Source organism: Talpa occidentalis, unplaced genomic scaffold, assembly GCF_014898055.3.
Source record: "Talpa occidentalis isolate TD23 unplaced genomic scaffold, MPIMG_talOcc4v2.1 talOcc4.11, whole genome shotgun sequence".
In the NCBI taxonomy this organism is placed as follows: Eukaryota; Metazoa; Chordata; class Mammalia; order Eulipotyphla; family Talpidae; genus Talpa; species Talpa occidentalis.
The window spans coordinates 93,100,469-93,121,815 of record NW_023601104.1 but is presented as its reverse complement, the minus strand read 5'-3'; the positions used below and the strand labels follow the sequence as shown (position 1 = coordinate 93,121,815).

At 51.3% G+C, this 21,347-nt stretch overlaps 1 protein-coding gene across 1 annotated transcript in view; it reads left to right on the top strand.

Moving 5' to 3' along the window:
- Positions 1-9,473: 9,473 nt before the first annotated feature.
- The window catches only part of DYNC1H1 (dynein cytoplasmic 1 heavy chain 1), a 59,878-nt gene continuing 48,004 nt past the window's right edge, over positions 9,474-21,347 (top strand). The window contains exons 1-5 of the mRNA XM_037503885.2: positions 9,474-9,884; positions 16,596-16,683; positions 19,130-19,303; positions 19,542-19,797; positions 20,465-20,651. Of these exons, the coding sequence (XP_037359782.1) occupies positions 9,629-9,884; positions 16,596-16,683; positions 19,130-19,303; positions 19,542-19,797; positions 20,465-20,651 (961 nt within the window). The 5' untranslated portion in view covers positions 9,474-9,628. The remainder of the gene's footprint in view (positions 9,885-16,595; positions 16,684-19,129; positions 19,304-19,541; positions 19,798-20,464; positions 20,652-21,347) is intronic.

Below are 21,347 nucleotides of genomic sequence, written 5' to 3'. Positions count from 1 at the left end.
CGCGTTAAGAAATCTGTGCCCTCCCCAGCAAGCAGAAAGCCCAGCACAAGAGTCCGAGCGGGAACCGCCGCCTTCCCGCGCCGGGCTCAGGAGGATGACGTTAGCAGCGCGCAAGCTCGCTCCTGCCGCGCGGGGTATGCTGGGGCTTAGAGTGCCCGCATGACGCCAGGTCTCGCGAGCGGACGAGATTCACGCGCATGTCCGCGATTGGAGAGGGAGAGGTTGACCATCTGCCTTCTCAGCACAAAGTTCCGCCCCCTGGCCGGAACGAGCCAATCCCAAGGCCTACCCGTCCAAGCCGCGGAGGTCGGTGGGAGTGCTCACGTGACCGTCTCGGGCACGTGACTTGGCAGTCTGTGCACGTGATGCGGCGCCCGCGGCTTTTACAGTCAGCTCGGCTCCCGGCGTGCTCGGTTGCCGTCGCGCGTCCGCTGCGTGCCGGGCGGCGCGTCTGCTCTGTGCTGCCGTCTGTGCGGCGCCCCCCGCGGCCGTTTCTCGCGACCGCCCTCGCGAGGGGCGTGGCGGCGCTGCGGCGCAGGGGAATGGCCGCGAGGGGCCGAAGCACCGGTGCCAGGCGGGAAGCTGTCAGGGCGCGGTCGCGGGGCCGAGGAGAAAGCCCTGGGCCTTCGACGGAGGCGCGACCCGAGGGGCCGAAGCGGGCCGGGCGGCGGCCAGGGGCGGCGTCCTCGGAAGCAGCGTCGCAGGAACCCCGGGCGAAGTGCCTATGGCCCGCTTGGCGGCTGCGCCTAAAGGGAAAATATATTATTGAGCAAATGAATATAATAAAGATTCCAGCAGAACTTCCAGCCCAGGTGCAGTGAACACGCCAGTGCAGGCATAATCAATACGTCAGCTCACTTACAGCTCTTTCCCTTCCAAGATTCATGGGGGCCGGGGCCAGAGCACTCTTATCTACAAGGTCGGGCGGCCAACCAGCTGGTCTAGCTCTCCAAGGCCATACCCAAATGCCTGCAGCTTGCCCCCTTTGCTGTGCCCCCCGCCCCTTCTCTGGGGCCTTTGCCACAAATGGTTGTGCCTGCTGGGAAATGATGCTATCAATGTAACATGGAGACAGTTGTGTATAAAAGGAACCCTTGGTCTTTAAACCAGTGCTCAGACCTTAACGGGGCTACCCAGGTCTGGGCCCTCATGCATGAGTAATAAAGCTTCTCCTGACCTCACCATTCCTGAAGTATCACTTGTTCTTCCTCTGCCTGGGTAAAAGGCTAGAATTTATTTCTACAACTTTTTGGTGCATTGGCAGGGAACAACAAGCACGTTGGCCCTTTGAGCCATCAGCTTGGGTGGACACGTGGTGTGGGAGGGTATGGAGAGCCAAGGAAGGGGAAGCCCGCTTGGCTGAGGACTTTCTGTAGTCTCTAACTTGGTTGCTCCTGCCTAGCCCCCACGACACCTTCCTGGCCTGACTTCCAAAGGGCTGAGTGAAGCCAGGACTTGGTGCTGACATCAGATCAGGTAAGGTCCCGGAACGCTGGTGCCCATGTGGCCTATCCTGAGTGGTAGAAGGAGAGGCTGATCACCTCTCATGGAGACCTCGAGGGTCTCATTTGGTTTTGGTAGGGAACCTTGGAACTCCCAGAAAGGGAGGGATGGTATAGTTATAACCTTCGGGGTGTGTGTGAGAGAGAGAGTGGTATGAGTATGAAATCTTCACAGCTGCAGCTGTGGAGATAGATTGGGCTTTATTTGTGGTTTTGTCGACAAGTCATATGGCTGAAAGGTGACTGGACTTGTTAACATCTCCGAGAGGGGGACAGCCAGGAAAGCATCTTTGTGCTCCCCTTTGCCTTGCTGCAACATCGAATACAATGGGAGGGAACTGGAGCAGACAGATGGACCTCCTTTCCCCATTGTGGCTGCTTTATCATGAATTGAGTGTTGACACATACATGAATTTATTCTGAGATTTGATTCTAGCCCATTGATCCACGCGTCCATTTTTATTCCATTACTGTGTTATTTTAATTACTATTACTTTATAGTATAGTTTTTTTTGTGATTTTTTTAAAGATTTATGTATTTACTTATACAAGCACTGGGTACACTCAGAAGCGTGGGAGAGTGAGAGAATTCGCCAGAGCAGGGAGCAGAACAGGCAGAAGGACCGAAGTACACTGCTGAGGGGAGCAGCGGGCGGCAGGAGAGGTCTGTGCGCCATGTGGGACCCTCCTCCAGTGGCCGGGGAGCAGCCGGGGATCGAACCGGCACCGCAGAGGCTGCGGGCAGCTTCACAGCCCAGCGCTCAACCGCTGTGCCACCAGGGAAGCCCCTTTATAGTATTTTTTTTTAAGATTTATTTATTTATACAAGAACTGGGGTACAGGCCAGATGTGTGGGAGGGTGAGAGGATTCACCAGAGATAGAGTGGGGAACAGAACAGGCAGACTGAAGAAATACACTGCTGAGGGGAGCAGTGGGCGAGACAGGAGAGATTGGCCACGCCATGTAGGTCGCTCGCAGGCTGGCCGGGATCAAACCGGGGCTGCAGAGGCTGCGGACAGCTTCACAGCGCTGCACTCAACCGCCTGCGCCACCAGGGGAGGCCCTTTATAGTATAGTTTAAAGCCAGGTAACACAATGCCTCCAATTTTTCCCTTCCTTCTCAGGATTGCTTTAGCTAATCAAGGACTTTTATGGCTGCATATACATTTTAAATTTTTTCCAATTTCTTTGAAGAATATCATTGGTATTTTAATGAGAATTGCGTTAAATTTATGTTGCTTTTGATAGAATAGTCATTTTGTCTATATTGATTCTCCCCCCTCATGCAGCATGGAATGTCACATCAATACCCTCAAGAATATCTTAGTTTTTGTTGTATGCCCTTCACCTCCTTGGTGAGGTGAACTCCTAGATATTTGAGTCTTTTAATGAGATTGTGAATGGAATTGTATTTTTAATTTCTTCTCATTCATTATTTGCATATAAAAAGGTAAACAGGGGCCTCCCAGGTGGCGCCGTGGATTGAGCACAGCACTGTGAAACTGTCTGCAGCCTCTGCAGCGTGGGTTCGATTCCCGGCCGGCCAGGGAGATTCCCACATGGCGTGGCAGACCTCACCTGTCGCTCCCGCTGCTCCCCTCAGCAGTGTATTTTGGTTGTCTGCCTGTTCTGCTCCCCACTCTGTCTCTGGTGAATCCTCTCACCCCCCTACACCTCTGGCCTGTACCCCAGCTCTTGTATAAAAATAAATAAATCTTTAAAAATAAATAAAAATGCAAACAGATTTTTGTATGTTGATTTGGTAAACTGCCACTTTGCTATGTTCACTTATTGTTTCTAGTAGCTTTTGGCAGCATCTTTAAGGTTTCTATAGACAGTCATATCATTTTCAAAGAATGATAGTCTCACTTCTTTTCCAACCTGGATTCCTTTCATTTCTTGTTGCTGTCTGATTGCTCTTGGTAAAACCTCTAACACTAAATCAAACAGAGGTGGTGGCAGAGCTGGGAGCTCTGGGGAAGGAAGGGGCTTGAAAAGAACCAATAGTCCATTCTGGACAAAGGCCAGGAGAGATAAATAGAAAACCTGCAGGACGGTGACTCAACCCAGACACTTCAATCATCTCTCAAAAGAAAAGACAGAGAGGGCCTCCCCAGTGGCGCAGCGGTTGAGCGCTGGGTTGAGAAGCTGCCCGCAGCCTCCGCAGCGCCGGTTCAATCCCCGGCTGCTCCCCGGCCACCGGAGGAGGGTCCCACATGGCGCATAGACCTCTCCTGCCGCCCGCTGCTCCCCTCAGCAGTGTACTTCAGTCCTTCTGCCTGTTCTACTCCCCGCTCTGGCTCTGGTGAATTCTCTCACCCTCCCATTCTTCTGACTGTACCCAGTGCTTGTATAAATAAATAAAAATAAATCTTTTTTTTTTAAAGATTTATTTATTTATTATTTATACAAGCGCTGGGTACAGTCAGAAGTGCGGGAGGGTGAGAGAATCCACCAGAGCCAGAGCGGGGAGCAGAGCAGGCAGAAGGACCGAAGTACACTGCTGAGGGGAGCAGCCGGCGGCAGGAGAGGTCTGCGCGCCATGTGGGACCCTCCTCTGGTGGCCGGGGAGCAGCTGGGGATCGAACCGGCGCTGCAGAGGCTTCGGGCAGCTTCGCAACCCAGCACTCAACCGCTGCGCCACCGGGGAGGCCCAATAAAAATAAATCTTTAAAAAAGAAAAGAAAAGACAGAGATGGTAAGATAGGATTTTTTTTTAAGATTATTTATTTATACAAGCACTGGGTATAGTCAGAAGCATGGGAGGGTGAGAGAATTCACTAGAGCCAGAGCAGGGAACAGAACAGGCAGAGTGACGAAATACACTGCTGGGAGGGAGCAGCAGGCGCAGCAGGAGAGGTCTGTGCGCCATGTGGGACACTCACTGGTGGCCGGGGATCGAACCAGCGCTGCAGAGGCTGCGGGCAGCTTCACAGCCCAGCGCTCAACCACTGCGCCACCAGGGGAGGCCCAACATAGGATTTTTTAAAAACAGGTGACAACTATATGCTGCCTAGAAAAAACCCACTGTAATTAGGAAAGAGAGAGGGGAAAAGAAAAGGTATGCATAGGTTAAAAGTAAAGGATGGGAAAAGACACACCACACCAACGCTGGTCAATAGAAAGCTGGAGGGACCATGCTTAAATCAAAATGAATTTCAGAGCAAATCAGGGACATTTCCAAACTATAAAGGCATCTGTGAAAAGGACACAACATTGCTGTAACAGATCGTCCAGATACATGAGGCAAATACAGTCTGAAGCACAAGAAAAAGAAGACAAAGCACAATTACAACCCAAAAGCTCAAGCCCTCACTCCCTAAGGGATAGAATAAGTAGCTAGAAAATCTGTAAGAAGATTGAGCAGCACTTTCAACCAACTCGGCCTGGTCGACATGTCCTAGAACATGCCCCTCAACCATGGCATCATGGGCCTTCAAAGTTGGGGTGTTACCTGGGTCCAGATGGGTGGAATGTCAAGGGCAGGGGAGGAGCCTGGGGAGGAAGCATCGACAGACACCAAGTCTTCCAAGGGTTGCGCATGCAGCCACTCCAACCTTTAGGGGTTGGGAAGAGGAGAAGGATCCAGCAAAAGGGGACAGAGAAGGAGTGAGGCTATGAGGAGGGCCAGGAGAGGCCACCAAAAGTCAGGTAAAGGGAGGGTGTGCCTGCGGTCACAATGCTGCCCAGTGGTCAAGCAAGATGAGGATTCGGATAGGTGTCTGCCCCAGAAGTACAAAAACACCAAAACAAAGGGAAACCTGGACTCCGTATTTACTGCAACTCAATAGCCAAGATGTGGAAACAACCTAAGTGCTCCCAAACAGATGAATGGATCAGGAAGATGTGGTATTACACAACAATGGAATATTACTCAGAGACCAAAAAAAGATGAACTCATGCTATTTGCAGGAACATGGAGTTGGAAGGGATTATGCTCGGTGAAATAAGCCAGGAGGAGAAAGATGAATACAGGATGGTGTTGCATGAGGAATACAGAGAAACCGAAGAGTCAGACAAAGGCAACCTTTAAATTGAACCTTTGAAAATGTACCTAAGAACTGGGGATTGTGAGGGATGCAAGGGGAACCCTGTGGAATGCTGGAGGACCCTGGTGACTGCGCCTAAAGAGGGGAATCCTATACTGTCAAAATTAACAAGGATGTAAAATATGGTACTTGAATTAAAAAAAAAAAAAGACGAGGATGGAGAACTGGTCCCTGGACTTGGCCACGTGGCGGCCTCAGTGGCCTGGACAGGAGCACGCGCCCTGGAATGTGGAGGTCAGTATGTGCAAGGCCTGGATGCAGGGCAGTCCCCGTGCACACTGATTTTCAAGGAATTTTGCAACAAAGGGCAGGGAAGTGCTGGAGAGGCACTGACAGGGACAGTCCACGAGGGAAAATTTGAGAGCATGGGGAGAATTTCAGAGGTGATGTCCTTATGGGCAGGGAGCGGTAGCCTTGCTGGGGACACTGTCCTTAGACAAGAGGAAGAGCCAGGTATCTCCAGGGTGTACCCAGGAGAGAGGCCATGACTTGTCTGTCCTTCTGAGGACAGACTTCTGCCCCTTTCTGGGGGGGCGGTGGGATGGCTGTTCCTCCAGGCACCGCCACTGCTTGCTCTGTGACCCGGGACAGGCACCCCGGTGACCTTGGGAAGGTGCGTCTGGTGGAAGCAAAGAGATGGTGGGGCAGTGGGCTGGGGAGGGGTCCTCCCTGCAGAGGGAGGAGTGGGTGCACAGTGTGTGGTGGGGTGTGTGCATGTGTGCCTGCCTCTCACCCCTAGACGGCGCCAAGAGCCTGCTCTGTCCCTGAGGTGCCCTTGGGCCCTGTGCGCTCCCCTCCCCACTGCACATCCCCCCTTCCCCCGCACCCAGCCAGTCTCAAAACCTCCAGGAGCAGGATTTGGACCCAGCCTCACCCTGAGCCCACTTAGCAAGGAACCCAGACAGCAAACAAGGTGGGACTTGGGAGAAGCTTGGTCTGAAAGCGCCGGGAGGGGTATTGGGTGGAGGCGGGTAGCCCAGGCGGCAGTGGCCTGCACTGGCTGCCGTAGCGCGATCTGAACCCATGATGTGGCCTGTGCGGTGACAGGCCACCTCTGGCCCCTTCAGCACCCCGTTCCCGGGTGAGGCTTTGGAGTCACAGGCATTAACTGAGTATCCCTAGGGTACAGGCCCTGCGGGCGCTAGGAAGGAGCCAGTGCAATGAAGGATGGGGGAACAGACGAGTAGGAGAGTTTTGTGTGGAATTTGGAAGGAGAAGAGGGGGTCGCAGGTGCAGAGCCTGAAGGAGGGGGCCAGGGGCCTTCTGCTGAGTGACTCGGCCAGGACAGGGTCAGGAAAGGGAGCAGAAGAGGGAGGACGGGATGAGGCCCCATGCGTGGCTCCCAGCTCCAGACACAGGAGCCATCCAGGGCAGAGGGGTGGGGCATGTACAGCACCTCCTCCCTGCGGACAGTCATCAGCACTTTCTGCAAAACGACAAGTGCCCTAGCAGCCATCAGCCCCCCTCAACTTGCAACCAGTTCCTCTCCGTCCACCCACCCACACCAGTGGGAAGCAGATTCTCCTGTGGACAGGAGGGATCTGAGAGCCAAGCCAAGCAAGGGTGGGAGAGGCCAGGTTTGGGGGGCCCTCACCTGTACCTAGATCAGCTTGGGGAGCAGAGTCCTGTGGCAGGAGACCAAAGTGGCATCTCACAAGAAGCCCCCTTGCTTTTAGCCTGGGGCAGTGTAGCCAGCCCCACCAGGTAAGAGCTGAGAACACCACACACAGCCACCATCAGGCTGCGCGTGTTAAGCCCTTCAAGTGTCAGGACAGATGACCAGGGAACAGATGTGCGAGTACTTTGGGCCAAGGGCCTTGGAGTCTGGCTGTTCAGGTCCTTCTGCCGTCTACCCTCTCGGGAATAACAGACATTTTTAAATTTCAAGCCTAGATCATGAGTCTGCTTTCTGGTGCTCCTGCCTGGGTGCCAGGTGCGGATGTCTGCGTGGCTTGGATCCCTGCATGGCTGCATTTCCAGGCGGTGCTGACTCACGGTGCAGCCTGCAGGAAGCCTCCCCACTCCCAAAGCTGCTGCAAGTATGGTCCATGCAGAGTGCGCCAAACTGCACCTAGTACATTTCATCTCCATCTATTCCTGCCCCTAGGACTTTGGTGGATCCCTTAGCTCAGCATCCAGTATTAAAAAAGCACTTGATGGGGCCTCCCCGGTGGTGCAGCGGTTGAGCGCTGGGTTGCGAAGCTGCCCGCAGCCTCTGCAGCGCCGGTTCGATCCCCAGCTGCTGCCACCAGGGTCCACATGGCGCACAGACTCCTGCCACCGCTGCTCAGCAGTGTCCTTCAGTCCTTCTGCCTGCTGCTCCCCACTCTGGCTCTGGTGAATTCTCTCACCGCGCTTCTGACTGGACCCAGTGCAAATAAATAAATAAATAAATCTTTAAAAAAAAAAAAAAAAGCACTTGATGGGCCTCCCCTGGTGGTGCAGCAGTTGAGCTGTAAGGCTGCCAGCAGCCTCTGCAGCACCGGTTTGTCCCCCGCTGCCAGCGAGGGTCCCACAAAAAAAAAAAAAAAAAAAAAAAAAAGCTCTTGGTGTCACTCTTGGTGGTGTTATTATTCATTACTGTTAGGATCAAGCCCGACCTCATTACTTTATATTTTTCCAGGAAGAAGAGTTAGAGCTGTCTGGGCATGTCACACACAGGTGGGCTGCTGGAGAGCAGGAGGGGGTATTGATCTATTGCCTCCTCCATTAGTTCCTTAAAGACAGAGTCATCTGATTAGTCTCCTCATCCCACAGCCCTTGGGGCTGGCATCCGGTGGCTGAGCTAAGATAAGCATATTGTATGTTTCAAAGTTTTCCAGAGATGATTTGGGGGAATCAAATCATACCATCATCCCATCCACCAATCAGGACTTGGCTCTCTGACTGTGCACTTTGATACAAAAATAACACCTTTGGTTTCCCTTCCTCCACTCAGTTTAAGAAGCAAGTTGTGACTTTCAAAGTTTTTTTATTAAAAAAAAGCAAAAACCTGCCGTTTCTAAACCAACAAGGGGGGCAGTCTGGGCCTGTCCTTATGCTGCCTCCCGGGGGTGGGGGGGGTGGTCCCATCAGGTGGGAGCTGGGGGGAGCCTTGGCGGTAAGGTGCCCCACCTTGCTGGGCACCCAGGGAGCGAGGCCCACAGAAGGACAGTGCCAGCCCTAGCTGCTACTGTTCTAGGTGGGTGGTCTCACGTAGGTCTCCCCCCTGGTCCTCCAGTGACCTTGGGGGCAATGACTTTTGCCATTAGCAGCCTGGACCCACAGCAGCGTGGCCTTACCCTTCCCTTCGGCGCCATCTCCTGACTTTGCTTCTCACAGGCCCTGCAGTCAGGGCGGCGGCCACCACGCTCAGGCCCCTCTGCCCTTGCAGAGGCCATTTCCTCTGATGGGAACGTCCTTGCCCACCTCCCTCTTACCAGCCTAGCAAGTGCTTCCCCCAGGTGCCTGGACACGTCCCTCGTCTCCTCACCCCCAGGCCTCATTTCCCTGTGTATATATCTCACAGCACATGCGTCATCACCGCACGGCAATCATTCATTCATTCATTCATTCATTCAGGGCGAGAGCACAGGTACAGTGCTTAGCACAATGGTGGGCACAGATAAGTGCTTAAAAAAGTTCCCCCTTTATCACGAATATCATTCATTCACTCGATGTTTACTGAGTGTCTCAGGCTTTATGCAGTTCGCTGAGACCCCAGCAGTGAACTAGACGTTCGCAGCCCCTGACCATCCCCACTCCCACCCGCGCCTGAAGTCAAGCTCTCATCTCCAGCGTGGGCGGTGCGGCGGCTGCGGGCGCCGCCCGGCGCTGGGACTACAAGTCCCAGAGGGCGCCGCGGCGGCGGCGGCGGCGGGAGGCCTGCGCGCATGCGCGACGTGGGGGCGCCAGTGCGGCGGCGGGCGGGGCCGGCGGGGCGCTGCCTTTAGGGCGGAGCCGGCGCCCGCTCGCCTCAGTCGGCCGTGGGCAGCGGACGGTCCGGCTTCGGCTCCCGCGTCCCTCGCGCCCCTCGCGCCCGCCCGCTCTCGCGCCTTCGCGGTCTCCTCGCGTCCCTGCGGCCCGAGCGCGGCGCCATGTCGGAGCCCGGCGGCGGCGGCGGCGAGGACGGCTCGGCCGGCCTGGAGGTGTCGGCCGTGCAGAACGTGGCGGACGTGGCGGTGCTGCAGAAGCACCTGCGCAAGCTGGTGCCGCTGCTGCTGGAGGACGGCGGCGACGCGCCCGCCGCGCTGGAGGCGGCGCTGGAGGAGAAGAGCGCGCTGGAGCAGATGCGCAAGTTCCTGTCGGACCCGCAGGTCCACACGGTGCTGGTGGAGCGCTCCACGCTCAAAGGTGCGCGGCGGGCCGGGCCGCTTTGTCCGCGCCCAAGATGGCCGGGCGGGCGGCGGCCGCGCCGGTCACATGAGCGCGCGCTTTCGCGTCGCCGCGGCCGGCCGCGGGCAGGGTCGGGCGCGGCCACGCCGGGGGATGCGGGCCCGGCCCCGGGCGGCCGCGCCAAGGTCACGGCCGGACCCCCGCCCCGCCCCGCCCCGCCCCGCGCGGCCGGCCCCGCAGGCCCCGGCCCGGGCGCGGGTGACAGCTGCCCGCTGGGTGTGGCCGCGACGCCGAGCCGCCCCCGGGGCTGCCGCGGCGCTGGGCCGCGCTCGGGCCGGGGCCTCGCCGCAGCCGCCGGCTCCTGCTGGGCTGTTGGCAGGGCCGCGAGTGGCCGGGCTGCTCCGCCCCGCAGACCCTCCTTCCTGGGCCCGAGAGGCCCCTGCCGCCGAGGCCGCCTCTCTCTCACTCCGGGCCCTGGAAGCCCCTCGCTGTGCTTTTCGCTCGCCGGCTCGCAGGGTGTGGTCGTGACCCGCGGGGTACTGTGCAGGCAGGATGGAAGCCCCGGACTGCCTCCGTCCAGGCGCCGCTCGGTGGCCTTTTGCCATCTCGTTGCGGTCATTTTCAATGAAAGGGCCTGTGTTTGTCATGTGCCCGTGTTCTTACAGCGTGGGTCATCGGCCCAGGGCTTTGTCCTTTTCCTGGGCGGGGACCGGGCTCCTGGACTGCAGCAGACCGGCTGCTCTAGGCCCCAGAGCAGCGGTGAGGCAGGCGGCCGGGGCGCGGTCAGGGAGCCCTTGGAGGGCAGGTGTGGGGAGTGGTTCCCGGCTCCGCGATTCTGGAGCGTCCTGCGGGGTGGGAGATGGTCCGTCTTGTGGAAAGGGCCGGCGGTCAAGCTGTGTCTCAGTCTGCCTTGTTTGTGTGCTTGAGTGGTCTGACCTTGGCTGTACGTGTTCGTTTTTTAATTGTGCAGTTTAGGCACCGAAAATAGGTGGTTTCCACCTTAGGTTTTAATTTTTTTATGGAAAAGCTTGGTAAGTTTCGTTTTTGTTTCCAGAGCACCCATTGGTATTCATCTTTCAGAAATCTTAGAATTTGAACTTCATTAAAATTACCGGGGCTAATTATTCTTAGCATGCTTTCTAGAACAAATCATCTCTCCTTTTCTTTGTGGTCAGATTATTTTCTCAGCACGTGAATGTGCAGGCATCTGGATCCTGGCTCCATAATGACTTGCACTTTTGAAAGTTGTCTGAGGAATGAGACAATCTAAAACTGAAATCCTATCTCATTCTTGTATTTATAAACTGGTGTGTGTCTGAATCCTTCAACGTGTCATATATTCCTCGTGCAGAAGTCTAAGGGGAGACTGACTTGTAAGCACCTGCTACATGAGCATGAATTGGGCGAAAGTCCCAGCCCAGGTCACTTGGTAGGAGGGCTTGCTTCCGAGTGATTATTAGGAGTTAATTTGACATATGTTTGTTTATTTATTTTAAAGATTTATGTATGCATCCAAGAGCTGGAGTGTAGGCCAGAGATGCAGGGGCGTGAGAGGATTCACCAGAGACAGAGTGAGGAGCAGAACAGGCAGATCCACTGAAATTCATTGCTGAGGGGAGCAGCGGGGAAACAGGAGAGGTCTAATGCGCCATGTGGGTCAACTCCTTGGGGGGGGGGGGTGTCGAACTCATGCCTCAGTGGCTGCCTATGGCGCCTAAACTTAACCCCTTGCGCCACCAGGGAGGCCGACATTTGTATATTTAATCAATTATGATCATCTAGTAAATTAAAGTGAAAAGGTAGAATTGCATGTTAATATGGAAAACAAATCTAAATTATTTAAGCTGAATAAGGACCACAGGCAACAGTGAAGTCGTATAATTTATCTAATGAACAGGGGAAAGTGCTTCAGTTTTCTCCCCCTCTTTTTTTAAGAAAGAATTTTCTGTGCTTGTTTCAGCAGCACAAATACTAAAATCAGAACAATATATTCATAGAAAGAATTTTCCAAAATCTTGTAATTGAATTCAGAATTCTCTTTAAACATGAAGGTCAATCTCTATATCAATTTTTAATTATCTCAGCTAATACAGACCTTTTTTTTTTTTTTTGGTCAAAGTATAACAGTCCTTAAAGTATAAAATAAAGGTTGCAAATTTAGCAGTGTATTTTGATGGTGAAGAATTAAAGAGTTGGCAGAAAGGGGAATGTTAAATTATTGTTCCTCATTGTAAAAAGAGAATGCCCCTTTTCTGTAATCCTTGGCCTAAAGGGAATTAATTTCTTCACGGTGTACTTGTGGAACCATGCCCAGTAGATGCTGGTCACAGGCATTTTGCTGATGGTTTTTTTGGTACTGCATTTTATGCACCAAAAGTGCGTTTGGGGCTGTTGAGTCCCGTGGAGAGGTTGGTGGGAACCGGGAATGGGCCGGGTGCTCCTGTGCTGCTGTTGGGGCTGGAGGTCCTGGAACTTGACTCTGAGCCCCAGCTAGTGACCTCTCGGTCGCTCTGGCCAGTTGGGATCGGATGCTTTTTGTTTTTTTTCACACCTTGGTCTCATAGCCTGGGCATTTGTCTCCAAGACTGAAGACAACCACTGCCTTTAGTCAATGGCTTCATTTAATCCCGCCTTCTAGCCTTTCCTGAGATTTGGGGTGTAGGCAATAGAGATAGCACGAGACCAGGATGGGAAAGAAAGCTGGGGTTTGCCATGGGACTCAGCTTACTGGAGAGAGTCACGGGGAATGTTTTTGTGGATTTAAAACTCTTTTCTGAGGGTGAAGAAACATAAAGGGTTGATGGCTAAAATGTATTCATCTGTCCTTGGCTTAGCCCCCCCCCCCCCCCCCCCCCCCGCAGTGGTTCACAAAATGGTTAATGAGTGAATGGGAAGAGTTTTGTGACCTGGCACTATCTTGATGGTTTTGGAACACAAGACTAGGAGTCCCTGAACCTGGGTTCTGACGTCCTGTTGTGGCGCTCTGGGCAGGACAGCCCATCGCACCCGGGAGCCAGCCTGGCGCAGAGGTGTGGCTTTTGCTCAGGGAGGAAAGCAGCCAAGGCTTATTAATTAAAAAGTAAAGGTGGGAGGAGATTCTGTTCATCAGCATCATAGAGTATCAGGCTGGGAGCAGCGGGCAGGATAGAGTTAGTCTCGCCGCCTCTGCTGTGAGGAAGTCTGAAGGACCCAGTCAGTCAGGAAAAAAAAATGTTTTAAGGAAGAGCCTGAAATCTGAAAACGAATTTCTCTCTTCAATTCCTTGGTATCTGGGAAAAGAGTATTTGTTTTCATTTCATATCAGTTAAATCTTTTGTATTTGTACCAACCTTAAACAGTATTAAGTTCCTTGGGCATTAATAACTTTAGTTTTTTAATTCATTTTTTCCCCCTAAAGTAGCACAATGTGGCATTGACTGACTGTCTTCATGTTCCTAACAGTGTTGCAATTGGAAATCTTCAGGTTGCAGAGAAAACTGGGACTTTGTCCCCAAGGTCTCAGCTTTGCACTGGAGCAGGGAGTGGCCAAGGCAGAGAAGTCAGTTCTCCCTCAGAAGGCGGGAGAATGGACATGGGGATGGCAGGGGAAAAACTAAATAAAGCACTGCATGAGGGGACGGGGGCAGCAGTAGAGTGCTCCGCCAGAATGATGTGTTAGGGTGGTAGGGGTTTGAAAGGCCAAGATGAAAGCTAAGAGTCAGGAACATGTAATGAGCGACTTGGTGGTGTGGGGGGGCTAAAGGACAGGGCCTGCGGCCTTTGCTGGACTCGCAGTGACCTGCCCTGGCTGAGAGTGTGGCTAGACGAGCTTCTGGAGAGCGGGCGAGGGCACGGCCATGGAGCAGGCGCAGGGTGGCCTCCCGCTCCCATTTGCCAGTTTACCAGACGAATGAGAAAACCCCATCTAGTGAGGCCAGGAGGTGAGTCTTGGGGTAACTGAACGTGCATCCGTTATTTTAATACTTCATTAAACAAAGCATAACGCTCTAATTCACAGTGCAGCAGTGAGATCACCCAGAGCCTGAACTACGTCCAAGTCCTTAAACAGAAGTAGACAAAGATTAGTGCTAGATGACATTTTGAACATCTCTGGAAATTTGATAAACTCTAGCGTCCACCCCAGAAGTGCCCACAGGCTGCAGCCATGTGCAGGGGGACTTGCGGCAGCCGAGCTCCCAGGCCTCGGAGCCCTGCTCTGGGTGCTGCCTTTAGTGGACACTGTCAGCCACTTGTGACCAGGCGCTTTGGCAGCATCAGGACACTGATTCACACCTCACTGAAAGTGGTAACCCCTGATAAAACACTCGCTGTGTTGGGTGTGGCTTCTAGTTAGACAGGATTCCTAGCCTCTATTATTAAATTCCTCTGAAAATTTTTAAATGTTTCTGCAGAAGTAGACTGTTAAAATATTGTTATTTGGAAGATATTTGTTTATAACAATATACAGAGTGGCCAAAAGGTTAACTCATTTGATGGCAGTTTGTAAAGCAGTGTCTTGGCTTCCTTAACTTCATAACGGGGTGGGGGGGGCGGAGGGAGCGGGGGTGATGCTCAAACTTCAATCCAAGATGTAGTCTGTGACTGATTAATAACGACTTCCGTAGTCATCCAAGGAAGTTAGAATCTGGCAGAGCAGCAGAGGGCACATCCCGCCTGCCTCCGTGTCGAGGGTTACGTCATGGGGTGTGCCTTCCTCAGCCCCAGCCTCTGCTGCATTGCAGTGTCCCTGGCGCAGCCCGGAGCCCAGCCAGTCCCTGGGCCGCCCGCCTTAGCAAAAGCAGGCACCGTGGCTGGATGCTGCTGTGGTTGCCGTGTTTTCTGTGTGATTTTATTTGTAGAGATGACTGAATCTACCTGAGTGGAAGAAATTATTCTGTTAGCATACCATATTTTGTTAATGTCAGTAATTTCCTTTGGTGATTTTAGAATGGTACTTTTATTTCCTATGTAGTATTTGGTTGTTTTTTCATGACATACTTTATATAAATCGTCGGCAGCATTATGGCCTCTTCAGAAAATTGAGACACGAGCCCTGCTAGGCCCCCGCCCTGCTAGCAGTGTTAGTTTGGGAATATTTCCTTGTGCCTCTTGTTCACGTGCTTGCAGTGGCAGATCGCAGCTGTGTGTGCTTGGTTCTGGGCAGTGTGACTTAGCTTGTGCTAAATCCTTGTTTCTGTTAGAAAGCAGTTGATTAATTTGTATCTCTGTGTTTTAGTTATTTTTTAAAAAACAGCTAGAAAGTAGCTGGCATTCTAGAATGAATGCCTCCCTAAAATTATGCCAGTTTTGGAAGTTACATTCTTATAGAAGTACCAACCTTTTATACTTCCAGAATGAATTTTGTATTCGTCTCATCAAATATAAAATACTAATTAAAACGAATGAGGCAAATAGCTTTTGATCTAACCCTGTACTCCCAGACTTCATAATTTTTGGTATTTAAAGAAACCTTATAGACCTAATTCAGTGTCCTACCTGTTTTACATATCACGAATTTTACATATCCCAGAGGAAGAAAAATGAATTTCCCAGGGTCTCTCTGTAAGTCTGCTGTCTTCAAGGGAAGCAGCTGCACCTAGTGTTTTCGGGCAGCCCTCAGTCATTTTTGCGAATGCAGCTATTCCATGTGGTGTGACACTGCAAAGACAATCTGAGTAGGTTTTGGCATCTAGTGGGTTAGTACTAGATCTAGAAATTTGCGTTATTTTCCATTCTCGCAACATTTTTGTTTGAAATTTTCAATTTTGATTTTTAACTCTTTGGAAACTTGGTTTGTTTGCACCCTGCGCTTCCTGGCTGTTACGCGCCAGCGAGCTTTCAAAGACTACTGCGCAGGGGCTTGCTGCATGGACACCACAGGGCCCGCCTCCGAGGGTTCAGTGGGGTGGTTGCTGCTGTCCTACAGGCCGCTGGTGCTAGGAGAGCAGACGGAGGCCGCGACCTTTGGATCACAGGCTTCCGAATCCTCCCTTGGACCTTTTCCACCTCCTGTCTGGGGGCTGTTTCTCACCTTCCTTACCTGGGAAAGTAGGGACTTAGTGGCGCCAAGCCCTTAGCGCTGTCCTCAGGGCCAGAGGAATGAATGACAAATTCTTAGTAAAATGCCTATCTCATGCTAAGACTTCTGTGCTTGGAGCAGAGGTTCCTCCTGGGACGGAGCAGGGAGTACTGGCTACGAGGCACTGCGCTGCACCTTCTGGGCCGGGCCCTGGCTGTGCCGGTGCATTCTGACTTGCAGACCGGGAAATGAGACACAGACGCTAACGACTTTGCCCAGGACCATGTGGCAGACAAGTGCCTCATCACAGGTCAGGGGAAATGGTCGGAGGGCAAACTAGATGGGCCACGTGGCAGGAGTTTCAGTGTCAGATTGGAGTGGGCTGAGGCCAGTCTCTCACACTTGGTTTATTAAAAATGCCATGAATTTGTTTTTTTTAATTATTTATACAAGAACCGGGGTACAGGCCAGATGTGTGGGCGGATAAGAGGATTCACCACAGTTAGAGCAGGAAGCAGAACAGGCAGACTGATGAAATACACTGCTGAGAGGAGCAGCGGGTGAGACAGGAGAGTTCTGCTCACCATGTGGGTAGCTCCGAGGTTGACAGGGATCGAACTGGCACTGCAGAGGCTGTGGACAGCTTCACAGTGTGGTGCTCAACCGCCTACGCCACCACCAGGGAGGCCTAACACCGCTGTGAATTTGATCAAGTATTTATTGATTTGTAGAGGACGTTGGTGATGAAGGAGAAGAGGAGAAGGAATTCATTTCCTATAACATCAACATCGACATTCACTATGGAGTGAAGTCCAACAGGTGAGTGTGCAAGTGCGTAGTCCCACCACTCCCCTGTGGGGATCCACTGGCAGTCGCGGCCCTTCAGCCCAGACATTAAGAAAACACTCAAAAGATGTCTGCTCTTTAAATTCAGTATGTTATCTTTGATTTCATGTGTTCAAATTAAAAGGATTCTGAGTCGATGTAAAATGTAAAGTATGTTTATTGCCACACCACAGCAACCTTGTTGGATTTGAGTCCGTGTACTTGACATGGCTGATGGTGCTGGCAGGTTGGTCTGGATTTCTACTACTCTCATAACGGGAAGCCTTCTTAGCATTCTTTTCAGGATAAATCCCGGAAGGTAGTGGTACTGGTTCAGAGACAGTGCAGCATTAAAGCTTTTAATGTATATTACCACTTCCCCACCTTCCAGAAAAGTTGTGCCAGTTTACACTCCTGTGACATATCTGAATTTATTTATTTTTTTTTTTAGAGGCATGTTTTTATTTATTTTATTTGTTTGCTTTGTTTATACATGCACTGGGTACAGTCAGAAGCCCGGGAGGGTGAGAGAATTCACCAGAGCCAGAGCGGGAACAGAGCAGGCAGAAGGACCGAAGTACACTGCTGAGGGGAGCAGCGGGCAGCAGGAGAGGTCTGCGCGCCATGTGGGACCCTCCTCAGGTGGCCGGGGAGCAGCCGGGGATCGAACCTGTGCCGCGAGGCTGCAGGCAGCTTCGCAACCCAGCGCTCAACCTCTGCGCCACCGGGGAGGCCCACATATCTGAATTTAAATACTGTAAATGTTATCATTGAATCTGCATTGGCTTTCTTACACTTTATAATAAGTAGGTTTGCAGTTTACAAAAGAGTTGCCTGAATAGCAAATAGAACTCCCAGGTATCAATTAGCATTTGCTACATTCACATAGTATTTTTCCTGAATCATTTGAGTGTTAGTTATGACAGCACACCCCTTTGCCCAAAATACTTCAGTATCTTTCTTTAGAACAAGAACATTCCTGTTGATGGCCTCAGAATAATTTTCAGATGCAGGAAGCAGTGGGGTATGTTGCTATAGGCATAGATGTGCTTGATTATCTCAGTAGTGTCACTGATAGTCATCACACGTGACCGGCACCCAGCGGTCACCGCTGGTTTCCTGTCTCTACTTCAGCCTTTCTGTGTCTGTCATGGCGTTGCTCGATAAGTTCAGACCAGTGATCTTAGGCAACATCCTTCGATTGGGTTTGTCTGGTATTTTTCCTTGATTAGATTCAGCTGTGCATTCTGGGCAGCACTGCTGTTGGGACTGTTCCTTCTCAGCGTAGTTCATCAGTAAGCTCCATCACTCTCTAGAAAATATGAAGTATTGTGTATAAAGTACTCGCCTGGGAATTAGAAAATCCAAACACTAGTTTTCTGCACCTGTTCTGTGTGAGAAACGGCAGTAGGTATGCAGAGAAGTAAAACCAGGCAAAGAAGCTTGTGGCCTTGGGGGAATGAAGACCAGCAGATAGGCAACTAAGTATAATACTTGGCAAAATTCTGAAGGTGTGACCTACTATGAAACATGGAGCTTGGGAGGATTGCTTGAGATCAGGGAAGTGCCTGTGCAAGAAGTGTGCTGGTGCTGGGCTTGAGGGTCACTGGAATATCAGCATTTGACTATACACTAACTTCTCAAGCAGAGACACAAAAGCACATGGCACCTTTAGAGAAAGGGGCATGCATCTTACTGATTGCGTGTGGGGAGAGGGGTATAGGGTGGGTGATGAAACTGGAGGAGTTGGTTAGGCCAGGCTGTGGGGAGCCTGGTGTACCCTCTTGTCACTTTAACCTGTAGGTGACTTGTGTTTATTCAAGCTGGTCGTGACTGAGTGCCATAAGTGCTGCGCAGATGAGTATAGGGTTGGAGTGCCTCACAGCTGTAACTCACGGTTGCTGAGGAGGTTAGCTTTCGTGAGGCCAGAATTATGAGCTCAATCTGCGTATGAGATAAATGAGCTAGCCTGTTGCATGGGCCACGTGCTGTGGCTGTAACCTGGGCCCCATAACTCTCACGAGTGAGTAAAAGAAAGGTACAAAATATATTTCACTAATAGAAAGCAACTCTTCAGTAATATGATCTTTAAATTAAAACATTCAAACATTATATATTTATGTGCAACACAGAGAAAGCTACAGTTACTAAGATTGATTAGGAATGAGACGCTAATTTCTTCTTTTTTTTAAGATTTATTTATTATGCATACAAGAACTAGGGTATAGACCAGAGATGCGGGGGTGAGAGGATTCACCAGAGACAGAGTGGGAGCACAGCAGGTGGATCCATTGAAATCCACTGCTGAGGGGAGCAGCAGGGAGACAGGGGAGGTCTGCTGTGGCCTGTTGCACTGACTGCCAATACCTTGATAGCACTGTGTCTTTAACCCCTGCGCCACCAGGGAGGCCCTCTAATTTCTTCTTTTGCTTTCTTTTAGCTTGGCATTCATTAAGCGGACTCCAGTAATTGATGCAGACAAACCAGTATCTTCTCAGCTCCGAGTTCTCACTCTCAGTGAAGACTCGCCTTATGAAACCCTGCATTCTTTCATTAGCAATGCGGTGGCTCCTTTTTTCAAGTCCTATATCAGAGAGTCTGGCAAGGCAGACAGGTAAAACCCATTTTTCCCTGCATTGATCTGAATGTTATATTTCATTTAATGTTCACAAGGAGGAAGACGGAAGATGATGTAAAATTCAGGATTCAGAAGGGTAAAGCTGAGAAACCAAGTCTTTAAATCTTTTGTGTTAATCAGATGTATATTAACAATATTTGATAAACCTGAAATAATGGATCCTCTTTGGGGGCCACTTGTACGCTAATATTTGAGGTTTTCCTTATCTCTTTAGGGATGGTGATAAAATGGCTCCTTCAGTTGAGAAAAAGATCGCAGAACTTGAAATGGGGCTCCTTCACTTGCAGCAGAATATTGAAATCCCAGAGATCAGCCTGCCCATCCATCCAATTATTACAAACGTGGCAAAGCAGTGTTACGAGCGTGGAGAAAAGCCAAAAGTCACAGACTTTGGAGATAAGGTTGAAGACCCAACTTTTCTCAATCAGTTACAGTCTGGAGTTAACCGCTGGATCCGGGAAATTCAGAAAGTAAGAGGGCGGCCTTGGCATCCTGGTGGGGAACACCTTGCCCCAGACTCCGCGAGGAGGCTGCCTAAGAGGTGTGGGTGGGGAGGATGAGTGGTGGCAGCTACAGCCCCTCCCTGTGGGCGTGGGATGTCAACAGAGGACTCCAGTGTGAGCCTAGGTGGGAAGTCAGGGTGTCAGGGGGTTGCTTAGTGTTAGCCCCGGGGGGAGTGTTCATATCAGCTGTTTTATACTTTGGTTTCAGATTAAATCACTCAGAACTTACAGGGAAGGAAATCTACTGGAACATGGGCATTACACTGTAATGCATGTGTTGTGGTTCATGATACTCTATCTTGGTTTAGATAGCGAACACTCTTAAATGTTATTTTATCTTTTTTTTTTTTTTAAGATTATTTATGTATATAAGAGCTGGGGTACAGGCCAGAGATGTGGGGGGTGAGAGGATTCACCCGAGACAGAGTGGGGAACAGAACAGGCAGATTGACTGAAGTACACTGCTAAGGGGAGCAGCGGGCATGACAGGAGAGGTCTGCTGTGCCATGTGGGTTGCTCCCTGGCCAGCTGGGGATTGAACTCGTGCTGCAGAGGCTGCGATTGCTTCATAGTGTGGTGCTTAACCCCTTGCGCCACCTGGGAGGCCCCCTTAAATGTTATTTTATCTTTCAAGGTGACCAAACTTGATCGCGATCCTGCATCAGGAACTGCCTTACAGGAAATTAGCTTTTGGCTAAACTTGGAACGTGCATTATATCGCATCCAGGAGAAACGAGAGAGCCCAGAAGTTCTCCTCACTCTGGATATCTTGAAACACGGCAAGCGTTTCCACGCCACCGTCAGCTTCGACACGGACACAGGTGACTACTCGGACTAATAGTCTGACGGTGATCTGACCTTGCTTTTGTGTGGTCTTACTGATAATTTAGATGCAAATTACCAGATGCAGTCTTTCCTCTCTCCTCCCGTGCACCTTGTATCCTCTTTCCCTCTGTTTTAGGTAATGAAATGATTTTCCCATAAACCTGCCTTTCCCTTCAAGGGCTTTAAAACCATAAGTCAGTTTCCAGGCCTGGTAGAGAGGCCTGGAGTTCCTCCTGGCTCTCAGTGGCTTAGTTCCTTCAGCAGGTTGTGCTCTTTTACTCAAAGTCAAGTGTTTGTTTGAGAATCCAGGCAGGAATATGGTATTGAGTAAAGCAGAAGTTGTTTGCCCATAAGACTGGGGGTGGAAGCTGGTAGATACTCTCTCTTCCCTTTATACCTGCTGTTGCCCCCCATTCTTGGCCAGCCTGCCTGTTTTGGAAAGTGGTCAAAATAAATGCCGTTTTCTGAATGGGCAAGTGTGAATGGTGTCACCTTTAAACATACTAGGCACACGTGTGCTTGACTGAGCCATTGTGGTTGCACATCGGTCCCCACAGGAAGCGTGAGTCCTTCAGGCTGCAGTGGGGGATTGTGTTCTCTCCCTCCCCGTCCAAAAAAGATGTGCCACAGTGTGGACATCGGAGGAGACTCCAGGTTGCTTTGCATTCACTAATGCCGATGTGTATACCTTG